Source organism: Cupressus sempervirens, chromosome 5 (assembly GCF_028749045.1).
Source record: "Cupressus sempervirens isolate cs-2001-9-10 chromosome 5, ASM2874904v1, whole genome shotgun sequence".
Lineage (NCBI taxonomy): Eukaryota > Viridiplantae > Streptophyta > Pinopsida > Cupressales > Cupressaceae > Cupressus > Cupressus sempervirens.
In genome coordinates this window covers 613,316,575-613,329,355 of record NC_143122.1, presented here as the reverse complement: position 1 = coordinate 613,329,355, position 12,781 = coordinate 613,316,575, and the positions used below count along the sequence as shown (strand labels likewise).

The following is a 12,781-nucleotide window of genomic DNA, read 5'->3' as shown; positions in this document are numbered from 1 at the left end:
CCAAGGTTGGCTTCTTCTTATGGCTAGTTCTTCAAAATAGAGTGTTGACTACAGACAGATTATTGAGATTTGGCATTGTTGGCCCCAATTGGTGTATCATGTGTAATCATAGCAATGAAGATGTAGATCATCTATTCCTCAATTGCCCTTTCGCTCTTAATTGCTGGGAATGGCTCAAGACTCGTCTTGAATGGTCAACCCCTCTTTAGAACTCCCTTAAGGGGCTCCTTTGCTCTTGGCCCACGGATTTGGTCTGTGGGGTCTATTGCAAATTATGGAATATTTTCCCATCCTTAATAGTCTAGGAGTTATGGAAGGAAAGAAATCATCGCATTTTTAAAGATAAGAAGCCGACTTTGGACAGATTCTTGCTCAAATTAGAAGCTTCAAAAGTGGAAGTCTTAAACGCTAATCTCAGGAAAACTCCTCATGAAGAAGGCTCCTTCTCATTCTGGGATGGACTCATGAAAAAACACTGGTCTAGCATCCTCAACCCACCTTTGGTATATTCAACCAATAATAAGGAGGCAAGGGCTAAGTGTAAATGGACCCCTCCTCCGCCAGGATGGCATAAATTGAATTTTGATGGTGCCACTAGAGGTAACCCTGGAGTAGTTGGTGTAGGTTGTATCATTAACGATGAGGATGGTCGTTGGGTAGCCTAGTTAGCCTCCCCTATTCCTCCCACGTCTAATAACATGGTAGAGCTAGAAGCACTTGAGAAAGGTCTACAACTTTGTCATAAATTAGGACTACCTAGAGTCTTCATCGAAGGCAACTCTTAGGTTATCCTTAACACTATTAGACAAAGAAAGACCCCTAATTGGGTCCTGAACTCAAAACTCCAAGAAGTGCTAATACTATTGGAAAATTTTGAAGAAATCCATATTGGTCACATCTTCTAAGAAGGTAACTCGTTGTCGGATGGACTTGCTAACAAGGGCACAGACGGAGAAACAATTGTGGTTTTTAATTAAGATTAACTTAGAAATGCTACAAACCACAATATTTGTCTGTTAAAATAGTGTAAAGTTTTAAATACCTATTTATAAATATAGAAATCCAGTATTGAGTCCTATAAAATTTTAAGATTAGTTTAAAAATTCAACTAATGTTTTTTTGTTTAATTTATATTTTAAAATTAAACTAATTTATAATCTAATATATAGAAGTTATATAAAATTATAATTAAATTCTTACAAAGACTTTAAAATTATTATATTAAATAGCAATTATTATTTTTCAATAGTTTTAAAATTTAAATGTATAATGTTTTATATTAAAGCCCTATTATTTAACTTATCTAAACTCTTCGTAATTATGTTTAATATAATTAGGTAACTAAACACTTATTATATATATTTTAAAATCATTAATAATCAATTAATCAGAGATATAATATCATTCATATATTTTATAGTTAGCTCACTCGCTCTCTCTCTCTCTCTCTCTCTCTCTCTCTCTCTCTCTCTCTCTATATATATATATATATATATATATATATATATATATATATGTATGTATGTATGTATGTATGTATTTATATATATGTATGTATGTATATATATGTATATATATATGTATGTATGTATATATATGTATATATATGTATATATATGTATGTATATGTATATATATGTATGTATATATATGTATGTATGTATGTATATGTATATATATATATATGTATGTATATATATGTATGTATATATGTATATATATATAATATAATAAAATAATCAAATTCAAACCAATTCAAATCAAATAAAAATTATAAAATTTCCTTTATTAAAACAAAATAAAATTTAATAAATTATTTTCTATAAATTAGAACCAAATAGAACTAAAAATAAAAAATTAATAAATAATAAAGAATAAAATATAGACATTTATGGATATGTTAACTAAATTAATCATTCTTATAGTGCTTTAGATTCTCATCAAGGAATTAATTAAACTATTATACTCATTTTACATATTACTGTACAAATAGGAAAACATTTTAATCCTTTTTTGGACCCATTTGCTGTTATATTTTGCCTCCAGATCTTTGGCAATGGTTTAGGATTTACTTCTAATGGTTTAAATATGCGCTCTCAGAGTTTTGATTGCCTTCCATTATTACAAGATTGAGATAGGACTCCATGATCTCAGTTTGCAATGTGAGCTATGAATTCATTATGGCCAGGTACGATACTGGGCAATATTCCCACATGTGAGGGGCGATGAGTAGTTGTCATGCCAGTATGTGATTATGGCTGATTTTAAGCACTCATTTCAAATTAACAATGTACCTCCCTCGATTATAGCAGGGAGAAAGGCAGGAAGAAAGGGCGTCTGGTTTTAGGTCTTTCTTCTTCTAATTCCTTGGTAGGAATTTTCATTCTATAGCCCCAGATTGACTAAGATGGAAACCAATATCCACATATTCCAATTGATTAAAGCCCAAACCATTGACTTTTTAGGTAAAGTCAAGCCTAAACAGTGGAGTCAACTATTGAGAACTTCAGATGACATGATACGATTTGCAGTGATCAGAGCTTTGGGTGAAGAAGTCTTGAACTACTCAGCAAAATGGAGGACCAATGGTTTTGTCATTGGTTCCTTCATTGGGATAATGGTTAGGGCAAAAATTGATAAGGATGATATTATAAGACTTTGCTTTGACATTTTCAGCTTGGTTGGTGGAAGGGATTGGAAAGAGCTATGTGTAGCATAGATGACAAAATGTGAATTCCATTACCTGAGAAATATATGGGCCTTCCTCTGGGTGCTGCAGACTTGGAAATGACCCCTCACCCTCATCATTAGGGAAAGCTTAGCCTTCTATAAGGAATGGCCCCGCATGGAGGCTAGTGTTAATTTCCTTTTACGATGGCGAGGGATTATTGTAGAGGAGAATAACAAATGGGTTCATAGTTACCTTAATTTGTTCAATTCATACATACAGTCGAGTGTGATTTTTGACAATCTAAGTGCCCTCAATTTTGGCATGCTCAAGTCATAGAAGACAAGAAAAGCTATAGCAATTTTTGGATTACCCCTAAATATGGTGACAGATGAGGTAGACGATGAACCTGAAGTGGTTATCATTACATGGAAAGAATAGGAGTAGGGTAGGGTTTTAAATTTTCCATACATAAGGTCTTTAATATGTATTTTGTATTATATAATCTATAGGTTGTGGGTTTTAGTTTGTAAGGATTTTGTACCAGATCAAACCTTGTTGATCTATTTGATATATATCCCCATCCCTATCTTAGTACTTGGTTTCTTTTTTGGATCTTCCGAACGATCTTAGGAGAACTTATATTCATATAGGCATTGTGATTAGGTTGACTCTTTCAGCAATCAAGGTTTTAATTCAGAAGGTTTTATACAAGTGCTTTCATGTATGTATGGTTAAGAAATCCTATGATCTCATCTATGCTTGGTGTTTTGTATATATTGTGATTGAGTTGTCGATTAATGTCTCTCACTAATTAACATATCCGTGTGATGCTCGATGACTAGTTTGCCTTTAAAAAATATTTAGAATTGAACTCTAAATGTTGTAGGGGAAATTTGGCTATTGCTGGTAACCGTAAACATGGCATTCGAATGTTCCATCTCTTTGCATTACGCTTTAGAGCATGTAGGAATCTTTTCAATGATGCAAATTTGGATGTGGTTTTACCTCTCCTAATCTCTGAGTTTGCTTTAGACCTGGGCTCTCTACCTTGTCTCATGTGTTAAAGTATACTTGGCCCTTGATTATGTATTCTTTGTGGTTTTCCTTTTTCATTTCATGAGTATATATCAAATTGATGATAAGCTTAATTGATGTATTATTTACCTCGGGATTATTGTTTTGATTTTTGTTCTTCCTACCATAATTAGCTACTATATATTGGCTTAAGATTTCATTATCCAGGAGTGTGTTTCTGACTTAAGACCAAAACATTTAATGTTGAAATTGTTCGATAAATCTGGGTACTAGTTGCGGTTTGTGATTTGGGTTGGATGGGGTATATGAAAGATTTTATCCTCTATTGTCTTTGTATTTACCATATTAGCAGATCCCTATTTTTAGTTTTAGTTTGGGTTTAAAACTCTTTCTTTGATTATCTCAAATAGTGTGTAATCTGATCCCAGCAATATGATATAGGAGAATTTGGTTTATCTAAATCTTTGTTAGATATAAAAGGTTTGGTTACTAAATCCTAATTCTCTAAATTGGTTTCTTCTTGTTATCTCGATCCCTTTGATTCTGACGATTTGAAATTATTATCAGATATCATATCTGTTTGATTATGGGTTCCACATAGGGCTCCCTATTCTGTTATTTTAAATTAACTTAGAATAGGGGACCTAGCTGTAGGATTTTCCTTAGTCTCATGATGTATGTTTCCACGTTAACTTAGTTGGAAGTATTCGTGCAGTATGGTCTATTATCTTACCTAGTGGCTGAATTTCGTATTTGGTAATCCTTGATTAATTACAAAGATTGGCTTTGCCACTGTTGCCAACATGGAGTTATGCTTATTAAGAATGAATATTGTTAATGTGAAAGTTCAGTAAGCTCAGTATTGATACCCGAGTCTTAACTAATTAGGGATTAGTTGTAACCTTTCTAAGTTTGCTGAGGTGCTCATAGATAACTTTCAAGGAACCTGTTATTTCCTTTTAGTCATAGCAATAGGAGAATATGATTGATTAATAGGTTATTGGTTTTTTATGAACTTATGAAATTAATATTGCCTCCTTATAAGATTAGGTAATATAATGAAATTTATTAGTGGTCTTCTTTATATTGGATTTCCTAACTCTACTAATGATTCTAGCTTTTTTGAAGAAAGATTCCTTAGATAGGGATACTATGGTAATCAAGTATTTCACTTTGGCCTCATTGTGGAATTGATGGAAGGAATCTTTTTTAGTCTTAATTTCCATGGGAATGCCCATGAGTACCTTTCTGTAATTTTATGACATCGAGGGTATGCCCCTATGAAAATGTAATAATATAGGACATAAGTCTCGGGCAAGACTGGAGGTTTTCTTCTCTATTCTTTCCTACCAATGCCCGTTTGAACGGAGTAACACAATGTATCTTTAATTTTTTTAAAAATAAAATAATTCAAGGCCTCGACTGTTTACTAATTAAAAATAAATAAATTATTAATTAATTTAATTAAAGATAATTTAATTGAGATTAATTAATAATTGAGAAGTGGCTTGCAATAGGGGTCGGGGCCCTAAGAGGTTGCCTGGAGAAACCCATTGTAAGTTGTTTTTAATAAGTGATAACATTTACACTAAATGGGGAATGAAATGAACCTAATAAGATAATTGTATGTTCTCTCCCATGCTTTGAGTGCTAGTATAGATTAGGATGGGGTAGAGAGAACACTTGGTTGCAACCTTGCATTCTGTAGTATGCCTCGTCAGTACGAGAGGATATTAGTGGCCGCAGGATCACAAGGGACCCAAGATTCTTAGGGGATTTCTCAGGTAACTTCCAACATGATTTGTGCAATGACACTTGCCCACTTACATAGTAGGTTCCCTACGTGTCTTGTGTGCCTCTAGGTCTAGATGTCGATCTATGAGTTGGAACCTTTGAGTTAGTATACTTTTAGGATTTCCTAGACTAAGAGAGTATTTGTTTTATGTGATTTGATATCCTATTTGGGACTTGAGACTATCTCCTCAGCACGGTGGGAGTGGGCCATTTAGGTTCCACATGGTTGGGTGGTAGTGCTTTTTACTCTTACCATTGATATTTGTCCGTAGTCACTGTGGCTGGAGCTTCTTGGTATGCTTGTTTATCATGTTTAGATGATGTTGTATACTTATGCTTTATTCTATATGTTAGATTTCTTTATGCATATGTTGTAGCATGTTTAAATGTGACATCCCTATTATGATAGTACCGATAATCTCTTTGGTGGCTTGGGATGTTACGCATGGGGGATGGCTATGGCCCACAATGGTCTAATGATGCTATTGATAGTTGGGAGGAACCACACATTTAGATTAGTTGTGTTTTATGATAGATAGATAGTTCTATTTCATGTTAGATGTTTATATCTTTTATGATGGATGGATGTATCATGTATGGTATATGGTTTCATTTATTTTACTGTACTCTGTATCATGGATTTTTGGAGGATGATGTATCTTTATTTCTACTTATGTATATTCTTTTAAGCCTTTCATACACTATGACATATACAGTGAATGATTGAGCATTTCGAATTAATTTGCCAAGAGGCATTCGAAACAAATGTATATTAAATGGACATTGGAATTTCTTATTATTCTTTCATGTGGATGTGGTTGTTGTTAGACTTAGAATTAATTAAATTTAAATGTTACTCAACGTCTTGGGATCCTTAAGGAATGTAACCTGTTATGTATGTTTGTTGATGATTACATGTTATTGCTTCCGCTACTATGTGTTTGATGTGTACGTTATACTTTCTTACTTTTTAAAAAAAAAAAATGTTTAGCAAACTTAGTAAAAACTTTAGGTTAATTCTTTTGGATCGCTTGGTGAGGTGTTACAGTAACCTCCGACTAATTCGTCAGCCTTTTTGTTCTTTGGGGTCAGCCCCCCGTCATTTTGGCTACTATCTAATACTTCAAAAACATATTTTTTGTTTATATTATTTATTGTTATTTTGTATTAAAATTATAATTTTAACGATTTTATGAAAAAGTAAGTATTTTCTTCAATATTTTGTAACAATATTTTCTCAAAAAGTAAATAAAATAATGTCATACCATATAGCTATTAAATGGGAATATCCGTACATGAAACATTAGATAGATAAGGGGCAAAAAAACCAAAAATTCTTTCACGTAAATAATTTTGAAATTTTTAGCTTTGACAAAACAATGTCATTATCATGTACAAAAACTCATGGTCCATGAAATAAGGCACCTCCCTATCATTTGGGATAACAAGATTGCATATGCTATTGAGTAGTGCAAAAAGAGCACAATGGGTAGACAACTAAAGTAAATAAATAGATATAAATATTCAAAAATTGTAGATGTAGACCAATACAAAAATAATCTAGGTAAATTGCAATTTGGAATATCGATAATGTTTTTAACAAAGAAGGTTTGCAAAGAATGAACTTATTTAAATACAATATTGAAGATTTCTTATTTGGCTCATTGGTACTATTATTGTGTAAAAATGTATATCAATTGAATTCCAAAATGGAACTATTATGTTGTCTCACAAAAGCTGAAATGGAAGTCATTAACTCATACAACCATGAACTTGATTCTCAAACTCTATATGAGTTACATAGACGATCTTGAAACATGTTTAAAAATAATTTGATTTTCTACAAAGCCAACAACTAACGAATAAATTAGACTTTGGGGAGATATATTTTGTATATGTTCCTTATCAAAGTAATAGAATATACACGTCTTTGGTTAATATCAATACAAAAAAAGTATTTGCATTTACACCATTCTTCACATATAAAATCATACTCCATTTTCCACAATACACTTCATACATTTTGAACCAATATTTACATTACAAATGCAATATTAAAGAAACCCCTTGAAAAATAATAACATTGCAAGAGCTTTAAATTTTTATTAGAAATAACAACAAAAAACCAAGTACAAAATATGCAAAGAAACAAAAAATCATTACAGGTGAAAGAATATCGTTTAAAAGGTTTTAAAATAAAAAATAATTAAACATGAAACAATACAACCAGTAATGCACATTAAGATACTAAAAAATTAGTTACAAGTACAAAAATAATAGAAAAAGTTAAAGGATATCACAACCATCCCAAATTGGGAAGACGATCAAGAACAATTAAGCATTAGCATGTTCAAGGTTCAAAAATAAAATTAAAAAACATTGTCAATAATTCTTGGTTTGAAAAAATAATTTAAGATATGCTAAAAGACATATGTACAATTTTTCAAGTGATATATTTTAAGAAAGACATTAAGAAAGAATTTGGTGTGAACTAGTAAAATCTACAAATTCTAAATTAACAAACTCACTTTGTTGAACATGTAATGTTGAAATAAGGCACTTCATGCTTCTCAAGTATGCTACACCATACAATATCAAAACCAACAAGCAATTAAAAAATGTATAAATGATTAATGCAATTAGAAGAGCGACTTGTTTCACTCAAAATTGAATTTGCCCAAATTTGGGAGTTGCCATACAAAATATCTCAAATGAGTATAATTAGTCCTACAAGTAATGCTCTTGTTGACATGAACATTATACAAAAAACACTACTACTATCAATTGATAACACAACAAGAATTGTGGTCTCTTTCAAAAGATGTTTGGAATATGAGTACAAATTCAAATAGGACACAATACAACGAAAAATTGTTATGCAAGTTCTTGACCAATTGACAAATATAATACAATACAAAATGCAGTGTTCACAATTGAATAAATATTTGAAACAAGCTTTAGAAAAAAATGATTGTAGTGATGAAAATAGTGAGCTTAGGAGAAGTGACAATGACAAAAAGGTATCAAATACCAAATAGATGAAAGTTTCATTCATAAATTCATTATATCTAAGTATATTTAGATTAGACATGTTTCAAATCCTCATACTTTCATTCCATCTAAATCCCTTTAATTCTATATGACTATTTTTTACATTATCTAGTCTCATCCCTTCATAAACTAGCACACTAATCATAATTCAAATTATATATTATAATTCAAACTTAATAAAACTAAATTCTACACATAATGTTCCTTCACAACTTCCTTAAAAATGAAGTCATAAATCTTTGAGAAAAAAAGAAATAGTATTATATCTTTGAATATAATATTTTCATTAAATTCATTTTCTTTTAATTTTTAAAACCTCACTAAATTTGTTTTATTTCTATTTCTGAAACTTCACACTTTTTTCCAGTTTACATTTGAGTAATCGTTGATTAATTTTTATACTTCAACCTATTTTAAATTTTGAAAATTTAAGATTTAGAAATTAAAATCATAAATAGGAGATCAATCTTCCAACAAAAAGAATGAATGAGTGAAACTAATAAAATATAGATGTTATCCTAACCATTCCAAGAAATCAAACACAATACAAACTTTTAAGATAAAACCAAAAAAAGAAAATTAGAAACATTCGAAGATACTAAAACAATCACTTCAAATTTGGAATTTCCGTAAGGATCTATCTACCATTAATTAACAGGATAAGAAATGACTACCAAAGGGGCTATGCACCATTAATTAACAGTACATGGTGCAAAGGGATCATTCATATAATTCTCAAAGTAAATCTCCTCACTTGCCTGTGCCCTGTAATATTCCACAACCCCACTGTGTTCATCATGTATATGGGCTATGATATTCCCAGATGATTTACAGCATTTGCCACAAGAATTCTCTTTACAAACATACTTGATCTTAATATGTCCATCTCTCCTCTCTTTTTCCACTACGGTAAAGTGGGCACACAATTTACTGTTAACCAACATTTCCATCTTTTCTTTTCCCAAAGAGAGAAGCGAAGGATCCCTGGCTTGCAACCTCTTCTGCCACACTGAATCCAAACTCTGTTCAACATTAGCAGCTGCCAGATTTATTTCCTCTCTAGTAACTAAATCGTTGCCTATATCAGTCATTCCATAGTAATGGATTCCATGAACATCCCACAAATATGTAATCACCACATTCAGAAGCTCTATCCCACCAAGAGCCCCACTGCTCTCATCTCGGTTTTTTACAGGGACAAACTGGGCAAAATACCCATCTTCCCCAGAGGAAAGCAGAAGGTTTTCATGAATGCCCTTCTCTGCATCAAGCTTAGCAATGAGGCAGCGCGCCTGGTTCAAGTCCTCCAAATGTGTCACAGCATTTCCAAGTGGGTTACATTCCAAGAGCATCAAAGCACCATTTTGAAGATCTCTGAAGAAGTTTTCTGCCAGGGCATTTGCATATTCATTCCTTATGTTAATGGCGGTTTCTATGTGGGAAGGATGGTACATATCTTTTAACCTCTGCTCATCTTTGTGAGCAGCGAAAAATCCCTTTTTGAGCTGGTGCAGGTAGGGTTTGTACCTGCTGTGTGCTTCGTCCGGTAATATGTTGATATCGAGGCCATCAATAAAATGAATGTAAAGTAACAATGGACATGATCGATCATACCGTAATATTGGGCGTTGATTCCTTGTCTCCGAAGGGCAATTTCTTGTAGACCTTGAAACGTACTCATGGCGATGGAGATGCCTGCCGTATCTGTCTCGGCTTCTGCTGCAACAATGTGTTTCTCTGGACTGGGGTTCTATTGGGGTTCGATCCCGTGACCGCCTTTCATATGAAGATGATATGGATCTGTGCCTGCTACGGTAATGGTGGTGCCGTTTCCGGGGAGGAGAGTGGGAATGAGAAGATCTGTGGTAATCTCTTGAGGTGCATTCATGGCGATGCATTAATATTCTAGGGTTTAGGGTTGGGTTTATTATTACAATTAGCGTTAGGATTTAGGATAGGATTATAGTTAGGGTTTAGGGTAATAGTTGGGGTTGGTAGGAATTAGGATTAATCTAAGGGTTGGGGTTGGGTTTAAGACCAAGATCACGGTTAGTTTAAGGGGTTCATTTTACATAGTAGGTAGGATTATGTTTAGATATAGGAATTCATTGAAAAATATACTTAGGCGAGGAGTTATTATTAGGTTAGGATTAGGGATAGAATAAAGGTCAGAATTAGAATTTGGATGAGTCCCATACACTAGAGGGAAGAAGTGTAAAGAAAATAATCTCTGATGATGATTGGTGGTCCATAATGAGGTAAGAAAATTGTTGTTGTTGATTTAACAAAATTCTATTTTATTTTGGCATTTGTTCATTTTATTATTTTAGAATTAATGCAATGCTACATTTGCCTCTAAATGGTTAGTCATGGGCAAAACCTTGCTACTATGTAATTAGATGTTGTTGATATGAGGTAAGAAAATTGTTGTTGATTTAACGAAATTCTATTTTCATAAAAGATAGTATGAACATCAAGAATAAGACTTTGATCAACTGTAATATAAATTATTGAAGATGGTAGAATAGGAGTCAGTAGGTATGCCCCATGTTGAGGATTTGTAATCTCTAATTATTTTATTAAGCAAATATAAAGGCCATACCAAACAAATATACTATAAATGATTTAATAAATATAAATCTCAAAAAAATTAACCGATGGGCTATATGTGAAAAATTTGTTGGATTTCTAATTCTTCAATTCTCCTTGATGCTCTCTTCAAATGAACCATCTGTCTTTTTATATCTCTGATTGCAGGAAACATTACATCTTTCACTAGTATTGTCTCATTTTGAAGGGCTACATCTCCTTGTGATCAAGCACTGCCTTTGAATATTGTCTATTTAATTCTAATCATAGTTCATGAGGGATCATAGCCTATAGATGCATTTCAGTAGTAGTTGGTAATCATATTTTGTTTAAAGTAGTAGCTACCAGTGATGTACCATTCAGCTGTAGTTGGCTCTTGTATATGGAGTGATTTAACACCTGAGGTCAAATATTAGTACATGTCAAGTTTTTATAGACATTTGATTGGAAACTTGTTCAGGACCCATCTGGCGTGCTCCCTGTCGAACATGTTCCATTGGACAAGAATTTGTGATTGCGTTTTGAGAGAGAAAATATTGCACAACAAATTGTGTGCATCAAAAATAATTTTTCAACCAAGCCCAACAACTGAAGAACACATGTCCATCTGGAATCATGATCAAATGTGTACAGATATGTATTTTAGTCAATGAAAAGTACACATGTAAAGATAATACTATTGCTAAAGCACTTATGATTCAATCAATTTAATGGAAGACAACCTTGTAGTATTTTATGTATCATTACCAATTTCTTAGATCACCATGTAAGCCTAATTAGACAAGGTAATTCCTCTCATAAGTACTTAGATAGATTTCAGCATTGGCATTATTCTTATTTTCTGATCTACAGTTCATTTGGACCAGTTAGATTTTGAAATACAAAATTTATGCAACTTGTTCCATTGGATTGCTATTAAATTTAATTCTGGTGCCTACTTTTTATGTAATTATAAGTCTGCGATTTACAATAGGGGCTCGGAAGACCATTACTGCTACATGTTCTTAACAAATTTATATGGCCATTAATAGAAGAATACTTGCATGCTAGTTAATTTTTGTTATATTCTTTATTGCTGTTACTTTAGACATAGATTCTTTTCTACTCTGTGCTCTATTCATGTCCTTCAAATTTCAACCTGTAACAATTTATTATAAAATATTTATTATCTTTATTTCAACAGTGATGACTATATGCATGTTTGGGATCATGGAAGTCTTGCTTCTCAAGTCATAAAGAACATTTTCCAATACCATTTATTTTGTCTATCTTTTTCTTGGTGCTTGCTTCTTATTTGGACACTTGAATGTAAAAAGCAACTTGCTTCAAAAATTGGTTTGCCCTCTATATCAAACTCTTCACCAGTTAAACTAATGCTCTGATGCCACCTCCACTCCACATTACAACAACGACGCCTATAGTAATGCTCTGATACCACCTCCACTCCATATTACAACAGCGATGCCTATCAGCTGTACGCTTGGACCCTATTGTGCTACAAGTGCTAGTATAAGGCTTTTATAAGATGTATAGTGAGGATGTTGGTTAATCTGGCATATATTTAATATATAAGATGTATAGTGAGGATGTTGGTTAATCTGGCATATATTTAATATATAAATTATTAAGGTGTTGAATTTT

At 32.5% G+C, this 12,781-nt stretch overlaps 1 protein-coding gene across 1 annotated transcript; it reads right to left on the bottom strand.

Moving 5' to 3' along the window:
- Positions 1-9,243: 9,243 nt before the first annotated feature.
- On the bottom strand, positions 9,244-10,449 carry LOC149557380 (serrate RNA effector molecule-like). Its single transcript, XM_089830260.1, has one exon. The coding sequence runs from the start codon at positions 10,447-10,449 to the stop codon at positions 9,244-9,246; it is 1,206 nt and encodes a 401-aa protein (XP_089686386.1).
- Between the last annotated feature and the right edge of the window lie 2,332 nt (positions 10,450-12,781).

Bases quoted from the DNA above. Each gene is read 5' to 3' on its own strand.
- LOC149557380 (XM_089830260.1), bottom strand. From the start codon at position 10,449: ATGCATCGCCATGAATGCACCTCAAGAGATTACCACAGATCTTCTCAT.